The sequence below is a fragment of the Chinchilla lanigera genome, unplaced genomic scaffold, assembly GCF_000276665.1.
Source record: "Chinchilla lanigera isolate Chin_1 unplaced genomic scaffold, ChiLan1.0 scaffold00069, whole genome shotgun sequence".
NCBI lineage: Eukaryota > Metazoa > Chordata > Mammalia > Rodentia > Chinchillidae > Chinchilla > Chinchilla lanigera.
In genome coordinates this window covers 2,780,511-2,795,934 of record NW_004955470.1, presented here as the reverse complement: position 1 = coordinate 2,795,934, position 15,424 = coordinate 2,780,511, and the positions used below count along the sequence as shown (strand labels likewise).

General features: G+C 50.6%; 2 protein-coding genes across 5 annotated transcripts in view; one reads left to right on the top strand and one right to left on the bottom strand.

Moving 5' to 3' along the window:
* The window catches only part of Acoxl (acyl-CoA oxidase-like), a 289,029-nt gene extending 281,343 nt beyond the window's left edge, over positions 1–7,686 (top strand). Inside the window, 1 exon segment of the mRNA XM_013522692.1 lies at positions 7,649–7,686. The gene's annotated coding sequence lies outside the window, so the exon portion shown is untranslated.
* On the bottom strand, positions 6,294–15,354 carry LOC102003334. 4 transcript variants are annotated; one of them, XM_005400616.1, is made up of 4 exons: positions 14,251–15,354; positions 13,221–13,488; positions 12,820–13,022; positions 9,244–11,446 (listed from the first exon to the last, which is right to left on the bottom strand). In XM_005400616.1, the coding sequence occupies exons 1-2, from the start codon at positions 14,802–14,804 to the stop codon at positions 13,275–13,277; spliced, it is 768 nt and encodes a 255-aa protein (XP_005400673.1). In that variant the 5' UTR covers positions 14,805–15,354; the 3' UTR covers positions 9,244–11,446; positions 12,820–13,022; positions 13,221–13,274. The 4 variants fall into 4 exon arrangements, with proteins under 4 accessions (XP_005400675.1, XP_005400673.1, XP_005400674.1 ...); XM_005400617.2 differs by lacking the exon at positions 9,244–11,446 and adding an exon at positions 12,436–12,697; XM_005400615.2 differs by lacking the exon at positions 9,244–11,446 and having other exon boundaries at positions 12,436–13,022.
* Positions 15,355–15,424: the final 70 nt, after the last annotated feature.

Here is a 15,424-nt window from a genome sequence, read left to right as displayed (position 1 = left end):
CAAAAATTCTATTTTTCTAGGATATTCTTTGTATTCTCTTTTAACAGATTTTATCTGATGATATATTACACTTAAGTCCACTATACTCATTTTTCCTTGTAAATTTTTTTTTTTTTTTTGGTTTTTCTCTGGGTACCAGGAACTGAACTCACAACCTTGCGCTTGCCAGGCAGGCGCTTTTGCCGCTGAGCTAAATCCCCAGCCCCTCCTTGTAAATTTTTGAGCACATCTATAACAGTTGTTTGAAAATCCTTGTCCATTAATTCTAGTAACTGTTATATGGAAGTTTATTTGTACTGATTGTTTTTTCTCTAGATTTAGGATCACATTTTCCTGCTGTTTTTGCAGGCATTATGATGTTTTAGTGTCCTCGACATATTAGACTCTACTTCTTAATTCTTTCCTTGATTCCCCTTTCTTTAGAGTGGCTGTTGGGTGAGGGATGTTTAGGAAGATTCCTCCTAGAGTCAAGCTGACTGCTTTAATTAGACCGAGTTCGCTGTGTTTAGACCGCCTCCGCCCCCACCCCATACCGCCCTCCTGGTTCTGAGATCCCTGTCGCCGGAGGGATGCTGCACTTCGGTCTCAGGTATCTTTGGTTCTTCGCGTCTCAGTTCAACTCCTGCACAGCCCCCAAATCTAGGCACCACAAGGACGCGCAGAGCTATGCAAGTTTGCTCAGCTTTCCAGCCCCCATGAACTGCTGCTTATACAGAGCAGTTCTGAATAAGGAGTTAAGAACTGTTAGGCAAATGCTTTGTTTTGTGTTCCAGTCTTTCCCAGTTCCAGACCGTCTGGCCATTTTCCCCATCCCTTCACAGTCTCTCGCTCTTTGGTAGGCCCGCACTTCCATCCACCTGCCCCCTCGTGTGGAAGCTTCTATGGCTCTTAGCTTACTTACAAACACCTCATCTCCCTCTGAAAGTACTACGCTAATACCTCCTTAACTATAGTGCCTTTCAGAAGCCCCATAGAACCTGTGACTTATAGTACCCATATTCTTCTGCTTGTTACCATGGGAGCAAAGTTATCTTGGTTACTTCTGTATCTTAACTGGAAGTAGGAGTCCTCCTAAATTGCTAGTGAAATCATTTGGGTCTATAAGGTTAAAAATTCCTTTCTTTATAATAACTTTAGACTTAATATATATAGTCAGCACTCTGTATCTGTGGGTTCTGCATCCAGAGATTCAACCAAAGGCAGATCAAAAATATCCTAAGAGGGCTGGGGATTTAGCTCAGCGGCAAAGCGCCTGCCTGGCAAGCGCAAGGTCGTGAGTTCGGTTCCCGGTACCGGAGAAAAACAAAAACAAAAACAAAAACAAACAAACAAAAAAAAATCCTAAGAAAAGTGTGTTTGTACTACACATGTATAGATTTTTTTCCTTGTCATGATTCCCTAAACCATACATATAGCAACTGTGTTTACATAGCATTTATCTTATAGTAGGTATTATAAGTAATCTGTAGATGGTTTAAAACATAGGAGAGGATGTACGCCGGTTATATGCAAACATAACCATTGTATGTGAAGGATTTAAGCATCTGTGGATTTTGGCATACCCAAGGAGGTGTGAGGAGTCTTGGAACCAATGCCCTGGAGATATCCCTGGAATGATTGCATTTAGTTTGGGCAATTTGTGGGGCCTCTGACACTTAAAGAAAAATTTTGATTGAAAATCACTCCTCGTGCCAGGTATGACGGTGCATGCCTATAATCACAGCACTAGAGAGGCCAAGGCAGGAGGATTGTGAGTTTAAACCCAGCCTGGGCTATGTAGTGAGTTGAGGACCAGCCTGAACCACATAGTGAGACCCTGTCACAAAAAACAAACAAAAAGAAAAAAGAAAGAAAGAAGAAAAGAAAATCACTCCCCTTTGGGTATGTATATTTCAGGCTAATCTATTAGTTGATTAAAATACCGTATTCTTTCCCATGAGAAGGTGTGAGATTAATATTGCAGCTTTATTATAACCACCTAATTGAATATTCTTTTTCATTTCATGTAAATGTCTTTGTAGAAACGCTACCAAGAGCGGCACTGTGGTTACTTTAATTCCATTACTAAAACTTTTATATGGTTTCCTGTATTCTAAAGGGAAAGTGATGTGCACTTTTCTTATTTTTAAACTTTTCCTCTTATGAATCAGTGGCAGTATGATAAATGTCAGCAGTTCTTATTAAGTGGTTAAAGTTGATGCTTCTGTGTCAGCATTCTTGTTTTAGGTGATGATGATTATGCAGACTTTCTAAAGAAAATGCCAGAGTTGTAAAGCTGTATTTATTAACTAGAACACATATGATAATAGCACTAATAACATTTGTAAATTCTCAATCTGTGCAGATTCACCTACGCTTTACATATTAGGATAAGAAAGGTATCATGGCTTGGATGTGTCAGTGCCGAGGTTCAAAGCCCCACTCCTTCACCAAAAGGGGCATTTTTAGTGATACTCAGCAAGTGGTTGAATTGTATACACATTAGGCAAAAATAAATTGCAAGCTGGGTATGGTGGTGCACGCCTGTAATTCCAGCACTCAGGAGGCTGAGGCAGGAGGATCGCCATGAGTTCCAGGCCAGCTTGGGCTACATAGTGAGTTTGAGGCCAGCCTGAACTACAAAGCAAGTCCCTGTCTCAAAATACATACATAAGTACCTACCTACATTGCAACACAAAGAACATTTTGAAGCTAAGTTTGTTTCTTTTCAAATAAAACAGGTAAACTTAAATGAAAGTGATGCTGTTTAGTTAGGTTGGTAATTTCCTCCATTCTAACATTCAGGTATGTTAAATATTTTTCTCAGCCAAAGAATTAATTGACATAAAACACAATTTAAATTGCTGTAGGGAAAATATTGGGCTGGAGTCCTGATTATTGATCAGAGCCCCAGAGTTTTGTTTCATGCTAATGAGACTTGGTTATAGAGGAAGCCACAAGAATGTATAGGTTCTTGGGAGTAGGAGGCCCAGCAAGCTGAGGACTACTCCACCTTGAGGTGCTTCTCAGTGAAAATAGAAGCGGAGCTCTCCTTTCTGGGTGTGCAGGGTAAATTTGAGAGATAGAGTCACACTACATGGTGTGAGATGATGTCGCGTGTGAGTGTTTTAGGTATGCTGTTCTTTATATCAAACTCTAGTCAAACAATAGGAGTTAAGATGGAAGTTAGCCTTCAAAGACCAACCACTATAACCTTTTAAGGAATATGTATCAGCTTTGCATTGCTATGTCCAAATACCTGAGAAAAACAATTAAGGAGAGGAATTATTTATTTTGGCTCATAGCCACCTTCCAAGTTGGCTTCCAAACATGGCCTCCAAACATGGTTTCCAAAATATGGTTGGCTATTTCCATTGCTGTGGGCCTGAAGTGAGGCAAAATAGCATGGTGGAAAGAAATGCTGGAGCAAAGCTGCTCACCATATGACAGGCAGGAAGCAGAGAAAGAGAGCAAGAGAGCCAGAGAGGAAGGGCTAGGGAACCAGACATAGTCCCAGAAGTGACACCCATAGTAACCAGTCTCATCAAATTAGGCCTTTCTCCTAATAAACCCATTCAGTTAATGAACTCATCAGTGGATTAATCCACTGGATGAAGGTAGAGTCCTCATGATTCAATTACTTCCCCAAAGCTCATTGGTTCTGAACATGTGGGTCTTTTGGAGGACATGTAGATCTAAACGATAACAGACTGTTTGTCTTTGTGAAGAGTAAACAGTTCTTCAGGATAGGGGAATGGGTGGGAGATAATCAAACCAAGGCCTCTATGTGTTCTGTCTAGATGTCCTTGCAAGAAGTGGGAGTAGCTGTAGGTTAACAACGTGATTGTGGAAATTTTCACCAGTAATGATTTGGTAGTCTGCATGTTGCTCTTTGGAAGAGATTTGAATTGTATTTGGTGGCTTAAGGTGGTGGAATGGAAGGGTAGGGAGGGCCCGTTCACCAGTGTAGAAGAGTTCTCCCAACCTCCTGAAGAAGAATGTGCAAGAGTCTCTCTCCCTCTATAGGAAGAGAACCCAGTGTGCCATATGCACACTTGTATCTAAGCCTCATTGAGCTGAGAATATTTTCTGGAGAGTTGAAGCCTTGGCCATCTGCAGGAAGAGCTTTCAAATCTCTGAAGTGGTTTCTTTGCATCTCAGAAGCTGGCTCTAAAGCCAAGTCCTTGGCATCTTCCTCTAGTGACAGCATCGTGACTGGCCACTGCCAGTCGCCTGAGGAAATCAACCAGTGTGATTGAGCACATCTGTATCAGGTACACAGAGTGTTCATTCTGACGTATGGGGAGCATCCTGAGTCACACGTTTGCTACAGTGCTGGAGGTGTTTCCTCAGTTCGACACCACATATCCTCCAGTGACTGGAAATAATGCATTGTGGGAAGATGGAGGCAGAAGGGTAGACAGGACTGCAGGAGACTGACTTGGAGAAAAACCCCAATTGTGCTAGTTATGAGATACGCAACTTGGGACAACGTGTTAAATTTTTTAAGCCTTGGTTTCCTCATCTGTAAAATGGAGTGATGCCTGACAGAGATGTGATGCATACTGAATGACAGTGTGAACACAGACACCTCTGTGCAATCCAGTACAGGGGATGTGTGCAGCAAATGCCAGCTTGAGTCAGCCTGGAGCAGAGCTCAGAAAACCTGGCTTCTGTAGGTACAGAAAATACCAAATGTTACTTCTCGGCATTGTTAGAAAGACACTAGACAGACGGAGCCAGGCTGTGGAGACACACCCTGCATAGCAGAGGAATATCCTTGGTCACGGCTGGAGTAAAAATCTCTGAAATGTTGAATGGGGACTGAGGTCGGACACCACAGCATAGAATAACATGGAGAAAGAAAGGTGGACAAAGATGGCCAGAGGTACCTTCCAGAATGCCAGCTATGAGTCACAGCAGGGCCAAAGGAGGTAAATGATAAGCCACAAGCAATACAGAAACCTCTTTATCCCCTCTCACATCTTTTACATTCAAATGTGTTTATTGATTGTGTTAAGATTCCCCCTTTTAACTTTCTGGCTCAGTATCTAGTTAGTCTAAAATAAAGTCAGTGGAGCCAGGTGTGGTAGCACATACCTATAATCCCAGCACTGGGGAGGCTGAGGCAGGAGGTTTATTGTGAGTTTGAGGCCAGTGTAGGCTACATAGTGAGTTCAAGGCCAGTCTGTACTACACAGCGAGACCCTGTCTCAAAAAAATAAATTAATAAAAATAAAATGAAGGTAACAAAAAAGAATGGACTGGAAATGACATTAAAAGCCCACCAGTATCTAACAATCCCTTAGAAAGTATGAATCGGCTGCATACATTCATTTTCAAAATGGGTGTAAATGAACCTTATACCAGGTTTAGGTTTTTTGGTTTGGGTTTTTTGAGATAGGATCTCCCTATGTAGTTCAGGCTGGCCTTGAACTCATGACAAGCCTGCCTCAGCCTCCTGAGTGCTGGGATTATAGGCATGCACCGCCGTGCCTGGCTATTTGTTGCTTTGACTACCAAGGTTAAAGTTTCCATTTCTGTGTGTAACCAGCAACAGTGCTTGATGCCAGTTCCGTGGGTTGGAAGGCTGGGTACTTCTTGGCTAGTGTAACCTAAGAGCACTCAAGAACACTCGGGCTCCACAGGCCCGGGATGTGCAAGAGGCGGCTCACTCATATCTGGTCATGAGTACTGGCTGTTGGCCAAGGCATCTTGTCCCTTGTCCCCTTGACTTTTTGTCCTTCAGGGGGCCACACTGGGCTTCTGCACAGCAAGGGCTCTGCGGCCTACAGGAAAGCAAGAACAGGAGTTGCAAAACTTCTTAAGGCCTAACGCTTAAGGCCTAACTTATTTTCTTCGAATTCTGTTGGCAAAGCAAGTCACAACCCCTCCTGGATTCAAGGGGTAGAGGAAAAGACTCTACCACGGCACCCAAGCAAGAAAGGAGCTAATCCTGATTAGACGTTAATATCTCGAGGCATTTGAGTTGAAATAAGAAACAACCCAAACAGAAAACATCGTGAGGGCTTCTGGTGCTGGACTTGGAGGCAGGGCACATGGAAAGAACCAGGAGCACCTTCTGCAGAGCCCAAGGGATAGCCGGGTTGTCGCTGCAGGTGCACACGGCAGGCCATCATGCCGTGACCATCTAAGGTATGATGAGGGCTGTCACGTGGGAAGAATAGGGTTCAGGAAGCTATAGAGCTTAGTTACTTCCCATCCCAAGGCATCCTATAGAAAATAGCCATCCTAAAGAAAATTCTGGGACCGCAAAAAAGAGGAGAAAAGAATTAAAATACGGCAACAAGCAGAGGTGGGAAAGCAAACTGACGTTATAAATCCCCCACTCCAAACTCGCCTATCCCTGTGCCATGTGCCTTGAGGTCCCTTGAGGTCTTCTGAGTGTTTCTGCCTTCTTTAACGTAGATCATCTCAGTCCCACTCACTGGCTATCATCTCTCCCAGTGGATCTCATGTTTTTATTGCTTGTAGAGCAATGTCTAGGTCTGCCCTTTTAAAACTTTTCTCCAAGAACCGACAACTTGTTCATGCTCTTTTATTTTTAAAGGGTACTTCTTCATCTGTGCTTTTTTCAAAAGTTCATGGATTTCCTTTGCAGAACTTCGAGTACTCTATCTAGTATAAAAGGGTCAGCAATTAGCAGAGCAGGGAGACCCCAAAGGTATGTACCATTTTTAGGTTTAATATGGAAGGATATGTTTGGAATATATTACACTTTAATATCATTGTATTTAATATGTAACTGTAAATAAAAATATTCTGTTGTAAGTTTTAAAACCACAACTGCAATTATCAATGCTTTATTAGCTACTCAAGTATGCTTTGTGTTAAAAAGATCATATTTTTATGTTTTTAAAACTGCACAACAGCTTCATGATGTAAGAAACCTGTCCCTGCAGAGTGTACCCCTACACCTCCCTTGTACACTCAGCATGACACCTGACCCACGGCAGGATTCCAGTACATACTCTGTGACAGATGGCAATTACTACTATCCTCCTGGTGGGCAGAGGTGGGTGCATTCCTAGAATGAGTCAAACCACCATTCTAACAAGAATGATACCTGATCGTTCCATCTAAACATGAATCATTTCTGGGGTCCTGTTGCAGTCCATGGAGAATGCAGAAAGTGAGAAAGAAGGGTATTTTAGGCCGCCCTAGAATTTCAGGTTTAGACACAATCTTGGCAGTCAACATTTAGTCTCCCCAGCCAATTTATTGTTCTTCTTTAGAGTGTCATTGGTGGGGTCATCTGAGAACACTTGGTTCGTCTGCTTTTTGTCACCATTTTATGGTTTATATCTGGATGTCCCCCCAAAGCCTCATGAGTTCAAAGGCCAGCCTTTTAAAGGGTGTGGTGGATCGACAACTGGTGCTCAACTTGCAACACCCAGCTGCTGACTCAGCATGGTGCTGGGTGTGGAAGGCACACCTGAGGGCTGTGGCCAACATAAAAAGAACTGGAGGGGAAGGTGGTGTGCTGTTGGTTCTCCTGGAGGAGCTTGTCATGCTGGCTTTATTCATATGAATTCAGCTGTTCTCATCACTGGAGGAGCTCAGGACCTCATTGTTGCTGAGGATGGTTGCGATTCACTTTGGGGGAGCTCTGGCCCTTACTGAGTATCGCTTTCTGGCTCCTGTGCAGATCCCTCAGCCTGGCAGAGATCCTTCATCCCGCTGGCGCAGAATTTCTCGCTTCCACCACTGACCTTTGGGCCTTCCCAGTGCAGATCCTTGGTACAGACTTGCAGGAGACATTGTCATGGGCTCCAGGCCTCCAGTTGGACTTGTGGGGGGCATTACTGTGGGCTCGTGCAGGACATTGCCTTGGGATCCAGGCCCTCAGCTGGATTCTTTGGTGTCTACTGTGTGGACAGATTTCCTGCACTCTTTTTGCAGTTAACTCTTTGGATAATTCTTATAAAATAATTCTATAATTTATGTGTCCTGTATTAATTCCTTATAAACCCTGACTACAACAACAGTGATTGAATCATGGGGCGCTACAGCTAAATGTGACATTAGAAGGGCTGGTCACAAGGGGCAGGTGAAGGGGGCTGACCTGGAAGAGTGTGTGTCCTTCCCCAGCTCCTCTCTTCTTCCTCTGCTTTCCTCTGCCCCACACCCTTCCACCATGCTACCTACCACACAAGGACTGAAGTTTCTAAACACTGTGAGAGAAATTAAACCTCTCCTGTCCTGTCCAATTGCAGTGTCAGGTATGTCTCAGTGATGCAGAAAGCAACTAATATACACTGTGACAAAACACCTGAGATAAACAACTTGAAGGTGGAAAGGTTTATTGTGGCTCGCGGTTTCATAGGTTTTGTTGCATGGTCAGCTGGCTCCCTTGCTTTTAGGCTTATTGCAAGGCTGAAGCATCATGATGCAAGGGAATGAGCTTCAAGAGAAAAGCTGCTCACCTCATGGTTGCCAGGAAGAAGTGAGAGACAATGAGAGCTGGGATATAGCTCAGCAGTACAAGTACCTGCCTGGCAAGTGCAAGGTCCTGAGTTCAATTCCCAGTACAAAAAGAACAAAAACAAACAAGACACAATAAGAAAAGGGTCAGGGATCATGTATAATCCCTGTTATGGCTGTATCTAGATGTCCCCGAGAGCCTCATGCAGCTATAGGAGAGGCCATTTCAGAGGTGGCAGGATCTAGAGTGTGTGATGCTGGAGTTGATTCATGGTGCAATGCTAGGCTCAAGGGCACTGGGATTAAGGGGTGAGTGCCACCTGCCCTGGGTAGCCCAGATAAAATATAAGGGATAGAAAGAGCTGTGGTCGGCCCTTGTTGCTTGGCTGCCTTCTGCCTGCCATGAACTGTATCTCCGCTGCGATGTCACCTTGCCTTAGACCCAGCTGATTATGGACTGAAACCTCTGGGAACTGTGGGCTAAATAAACCTTTCTTCCTTTAACTTTGGGTGTTGGGAATTTTGTCTTAGCAAAGACAGAAAAGTAACTAAGACAGTCTCCAAGGTCATGCTCCTATGATTCACTCCCTTCAAGGAAACCCCACTTCTTATGTCCATCACCTCCCAATAATGCTACCAAATTATAATCTTATCAGCGGATTAAGCCACTAGTGAAGTTAAAACCCATGATCCAATTTCTTCCCTAAAGCTCAGAAGCAGCTGAGCCCTTAACACATGAGACAAAAGCTGGAGGCCATTTTAGACAATAACCATAATGACACTTAGAACTGAGGAAAATTTGTTCACCAACCACTGGATTTCTTTTTTTATTTTAAATTTTCCTTATACTGAAGAGAATCTGCTTCTTGTAATTTCTACTTCTGGCCCTTCCTTGGGTATTCAGCACGAGACAAAGCAAATGCATACTCTCACAAACTTCATTCAAAGTGACTTTCCCCCACCGGTGAATATGAGTTGCATAATACAGACCCAAAGGGAAAATCATCTTGAACAACTGCCTGACAACGTGTGGAAAGTTCAAGGGCTGTGTAGACCGTCTCAGGGTTTTGAACTGTGTGGTTCAAGATATTGAGAGTTGACAGATTAGTCAGGGAATTTGTCAAGAGTATTAATTACAAACTTTGAAATCTTGGTCAGTGAAAGTTCATCTTAGCGCATCTTGCAAAAACGATCAAAGTCTTTTCAGTACTGATTTGATGATTCTTAACCACAGTGTGTTAAGAATGAAGTTCTTCATTAGAAATCACTGATGTCATAGAGCACATTTTCAGGGAAGATGAATCACTGAACTATTACATTTCACGCTCACCTCAGCTACCCTGCCTCCCTCCCCTGCACCCCTATTTTTCTGAACACTTCACGTGGCATTTGGAACTGCTGCAGATGGAAACTGTGGTCTTAGCAACAACAGAGCAGCTCAGGGACGACCTCAAAGGAGGGTAAAGGTGGGGTGATGTAAATGATGTTTTTAAAACCATAAAAATAAACCTGGGGGGTGTATTGTGATTTGGGGAGTGAAAGAAATTTACAACTGGCTGAAAACTTGACAAATAGAGTACTCCGTGTAGCTGGTTAAGATGAAAGAAAAGCAGTCTTGCCCTTGTTCTGTTCTACAAACACTATTATTTCCGTAGCTTTCTCTTTTTTCTGATAAAAAAAAAAAAGCGCTGGCATCTAAACTATGGAAAATGAAATAAAAACACGCCCAGTGCAGCTTCTCCAAATCACTGGCCTGCTTCTCCTCCTCCCTTCTGCCCAGTGAGTCTAGAGTCTAGTCTATACCTGCCAGTGGCTGTCAGGACAATCGAGAAGAGTGTGTGGGATGTTCCTTGAGGTTCACATTAACTGCAGGTGGGTTTTGCACAGGTGGATGGTGCAAACGGTGCAACACCTAGCCTACCTCGCCCTCATCCTACTCTGCCCGTTTCAGGAAGCGTAGCCTGCCGCCAGCCGCGGGTCTAAAGGAGAGAGTAGGGTAGGTCTCTACATTCACCTGTTCTGAGACTCTTCCTGGTCAGTTGCCTCTGCGCGCCAGAGGGTGGCACCCCAGGCACTCCGGAGGTGGAGCGGAGGGGCGAGGAGAGAAGACAGGAGTGAGGAGAAGGTGATTCTCAGACCGTGGTCTCCAGCTCCTCGGGCGAATTTGGGGCAGAGCCCACTTTTCTAACTACTGACAGTGACAGCCTAAGGTTCTCTAGGGGGTCGGAGTTAAGAATTCCAAAGATGAAAAAGGCTTGCTAGGGTTGTTTCTGAGCGATCGGTTCTAGCGTGCTCAGTGTCTGGGAGGCCGAAAGAAAACTAGTTGCTGCGGCCGCTGAGTGCGCGGCGCTTGCGGGTGGGAGGAGTGCCTCCCCGACTAGATCGCACTGGTGCGCCAACATCTGACCTGGCCGTGTGTGTCATGTTTTGCAGTTGCTGGATTTGTGCGACTGCAAACCATGGTGTGTGTGGTTTAACATTGCACAAGCCAACCTCCACGCATCGGGTACCGGAATCCCCAACGCGAGGGCCATCTCGGCTGTCTACACTGCTCAGAGGCAGAAGCTGGCAGGGGGAAGTGGCGCTCTCTCCGCAGCCCAAACTGCAAGCTCAGCTGTGACGGGCGCGGAGGGAAGTGTAGTGGCCAGTCCGCAGCCGCTCCACAGGCGCCCGGAGCTGGGGTGGAGGCCAGGACAGCACGTGCGGGGTCGCAGCCTACTGGGATTCTGGTCATCGAGCAGCGGCCCGGGACAGGCTGGTGAGGCGTGGGGTGCGCGGTTGGGAAAGAGAGCACAGACAGCTGCCCAGGCAGTGCGTTGCTTTATCCTCCTCAAAAGCCCTGCCTGCCCCAGACTCGACCTCGCCCAGCTTGGGCGCCTGAACCCCTAGACAATCAGGGTGGGCTCCCCGCCGCCCCCTCACCACCACCGCCTTGCAAGAGCGCCCCACAGCCGGGTGTCGCCAAAGATCTCTTACTGTCATCAGTGACTCAGATTCTCAGTGATTTCGAAAACCTCTGGTTCTGGGTGGAAAAAAAATCAAAACATAAAAATCAAACACCCTCAGGCAAAAAATAAATAAGTAATGAGAGGGGGAAAAAAACCGCTCTGAGCACGGGCGGGCAAAGGTTCAATTTAGGCAATGCAGTTTTCAGGCAGTGCGATTCAGGCAGTGCAGTTTTCCCAGTGAATCAGACCCTCTTGGGCTCTGCTAGGGAACGCAGCCGCAGGAGAGGGCAGCGGGAGCCTAGACGCGCTCTGAGCGAAGCGCGGGCTCAGGCTGGTCCTCCCGGGTAGGCGGCTTCCGGAGCGCAAGAACGCGCTGAAAACATTTTTACCACGTGAAACTAATCTGTCCTTTAGAAGAGCCCAGATATTAAATTTGATAAAGGAATTAAGAGATGGGAAAGTGCTCCTCTTCTTAGAAAGGTTGGGGAGGTGGGCCCTGGAAATATTCTGCAATAACCGTGGTTTCCGAACTTGGAGAGATCGCACAGACAGCTCCTGTGGCCCGTGTAGATTTCCCACTTTGCAAATCGCCGTGGCCTGACTTCATTCCTCTCTCTTCCCTACCAACACGTCTCCCGTCAGCGGTAGGGGATACGGCCCGGCCGGCGTCGGCTAGAGCGATGTCCGGGGACGGCGACCCAAGACTGCCTGGTGTCCCCACGACCTCTTGGCGCTCTCTAGCGCAGTCCCGGGCCGCAAGGGCTCGCGGTCGCCTGGCCGCTCGACGGTGCCTAACACGCCGGGCCGCCGGGAACGCAAAATCGCTGCCTCCGGGCCAGCTTCCTTGCTCAGCTCCAGACAGCACTAAGCAGGTTGCTTTCCCCGACGCCTTTGTTTTGTTTTCTTTTTAAGGATTCTTGGATTCTCAGGGGCGGGCGACGAGGGGTGGCAGATACATGCAGGAAGAGACGACGAGCGGCTTTCTTCTGCGTGGTTCTTTTCCGGTCAGGGTCTGCGTCGCCGACACCGCCAAGAGCGCCAGGCCCGGCGACAGGTCGGTTTGAGGCTCTACGCCCAGGCTCCTCGTTGCGTTGCTTTCCTCCGCGGGACGCGGAGCGCGAGCCACTGCGGCCCTGGGCAGGACAGCGCGGCCTGCGAGTCGGCGTCGCCGCGTCCCCGCGCCTGTCTGTCCCCCTTGTACCGAAATCCCCAGCGGGGCTCCGGCGGGTGTTCAGCCCCTCTGGGGAACCCAGGCCTCCACCTCGTTCTAGACTCGGGGCAAGGAGCCTTGAAGCTGGGGCTGTGCTGTGTCACGCTGGTCAGATCTGCTTGTGAGTTCAAAAAATGACCAAGGCGGCCCAAGGGCGGGACAAGGCCTCCACCAGCTCCTCCACGCCGAGGCCCCTTCCCTCCCGCCCGCCTCGGACCGAGTTCCCCTAATCCCCACCTGGCAGGGTGCACTAGGGTGCTCCATTTTCATCCAAAGTTCCACTCCCCAAGCCGCTGCCTCAAACCCCGGGGCTGGGGACAGAGCCGCGCGGGGAGCAGGCGGCAGGCGCGGGGGTGGCCGCAGGCTGGGACGGCGGACGCGGGTGCAGACACACGGAAGTGCGCTGAGCCGGGTCTCCCGGGGAGAGTTTCGCGGTGGAGCTGCGGATTTGCAGAGGAACGGGAATGGGGACGCGAAGGGACGTGGGGGGGGGGGCGGATCTGCGACCCACGTCGGGCCGGGACCTCAGCAGCCCCTCCCGCGCCAGCCTGGGCCCGCCGAAGCGGTTCCCGCGGGCTCACGGGGAGCCCAACACATCTCGAGGGTCCCAACCGTGACCACGCACAACCTTCTCTCACCTGGAGGCCGAGGCTCTCCTCGGCGCCTTTTTTCCTTAAAGTTACTTTAGTTTTTTAAACTTCCCTATCGTATCTGCACACACGCGCATCCCGCCCCAGGCTGGGGCTGCGGAAGGACGCGTCCTGGGGTGGCTCCTGGCCGGCCCTGCGCTCTCCTTCCCACCCCAGGCTCGGTCTCACGGAAAAGAGCTGGCGAGCGCCTGCGGGGTGACAGGAGGGCGCGGAAGTGCGGAGCGCGAGAAAGGCGAGGATCTTGCTGATTTGGGTCCTGCGGGTGGGAGAACTCACACTCAGCGCCCCACCTTCGCACCCGGGAGTATCCAAGAACCACCCCGGTCCCTTCGCCTGCCCACGAGCGGCCGAGAAACTCGGCCCAGCCGGGACGCTCGGGCGCCTCGGAGTTCTCTCGCTGGGGCGGGGGCCAGGCTGGGCGCAGAGCGTGCCCGAGCGCCCCCTCTGTTCCGCGCGCAGGACGCTGCCGCCCCGGAGGAGAGAGACAAGCCGACGCTCCCGTGGGGGATGGGCGCGCCCGCCGCCGTCTGCCGCTAGTCACTGGGGTAAACACGCCCGGGTCGGCGGCGCTCGCGGCAGGGAACCCGGAGGGGCCAGCCCCGCCTTTACCTGTCCCAGCCTGCACGCGCCGGCAGCCCTCGCGGCGCGGGGGCGGGACTTGCCCTCCCTCGCGCGGAGGCGGGACTTGGCGGGGGCGGGGCCCGCGGTGATTGGACGCGGGCGCGGAGCCGCCAGTCGGAGCTGGGCTGCCGGGCCGCACAGGTTTCACTTCGCTCCGCGCAGCCTCTGGGTGCTGAGCTTGCTGGAGCGCAGCGTCCCGCGCCGTCACCGCCGCCACACCACCGCCGCCAGCGTATTCTTACAGTTCCCCTGCGAGCCTTGCCCCACTGCAGTCAGCACCGTCTTCGGCAGCTCCAGTTGCCCCGCTCCCGCCGCCACCGCCTCGGCGCCCTTCCCTGGCCCTGGTACCCCCAATGTCTGACTCTGATTCTCGAACTGAGAAGCGCAAGGTAAATACCTCCGCATCCCGAGGAACGGGCTGGGTACGGATGGAAGACGGGCGCCGAAGCCCGAGCGGCTCCATCTAGTGCCGGCTTTCCGCGCACGTGCAGGCCGGACGCGCGAATCCGCACCGTTCACCGCCGGGCGGGAGATTGCGAGCGGTGCGGGCCGGAGCGCCCCCCCGGCAGGTCCCATCTGGGGAAGGGTCGTCGGCACCGAAGCTGCGGCCATTTGGCCCAACTGTGGCTCCGGCCGGGATGCGCGCGGGGCAGCGGAGCGGCGCAAGCGGGAGATCGCTTGTTTTGGCACCGGCCAGGAAGCTGGAGACCCGCTCTGCGGTACCGCGCTGCGCGCCCAGCCGGGAAGCCTCGCCGGCGGCCCCCGCGAAGCGTCCGTACTGTACTGTGGGTCTCGAGTTTTGGCTCTTAGGTGCGAGGGTTTGCGGAACTGCGGTGGTGATTTTTGACCAACCTGGGCTTTGCTTTTTAACTCGTTCAAGCCGAGGTTTGGGGCAGCTGCTGAGGACTCCCTCTTGGAAGTGGTTGGGGGCCCTGCTAGATCTGCATGCATCCTTCACAGTGTGTCAGCCCCTGGATCCACGGATAGCGAGAGGCCAAAGGCGTTTCCCCAGCCAGCGGAACTTGTTCGGGCCCCGGGACCAGACTGTCCTAGCGGCTCGCGTGTGCCCGGTGGCCCGGGGCGCCCACGCGGTGTTGGCGGGCGGCCCCTACACCCCGGGGGTGTTTACCCACGGTGGGAGTGGGAGCTGGTGGAGAGCCCGCCTAACGCCGGGGATGGGGTGTGAGTGCACGCCCCTGGTCAGGGGTGGACGCTCCGACTGGCTTCGTGTCCGCGGCGCGCGGGGAGACGGAGTTGCTGGAGTCGGGGGAGGGGATGCTGCAGCTGAGCTAGTGCGGGCCTTAGGGTCCTCAAGCCGACCGGCCTGAAGGTGCCGGTGAGCACGATCCGGAGGGTCCCCGGAGAGCGCGGGTCCTACTTTGTCTCCAGGTGACTGTGGCGGCGAGAAGTCCTGCGGCGAGCGGTGTCCCGGCCGGGCCCAGGGGCGGGGCAGCCGAAGCAGCCCGGGTCCCAGAGCTCCGGCCGAGGCTGTCCGCGCGGCGCTGGCAGGCGAGTTTGTCAACAATCGCCTCGCCTGTGGCGGCCGGAGTCATAGGCGCCGCCCCCGCCGC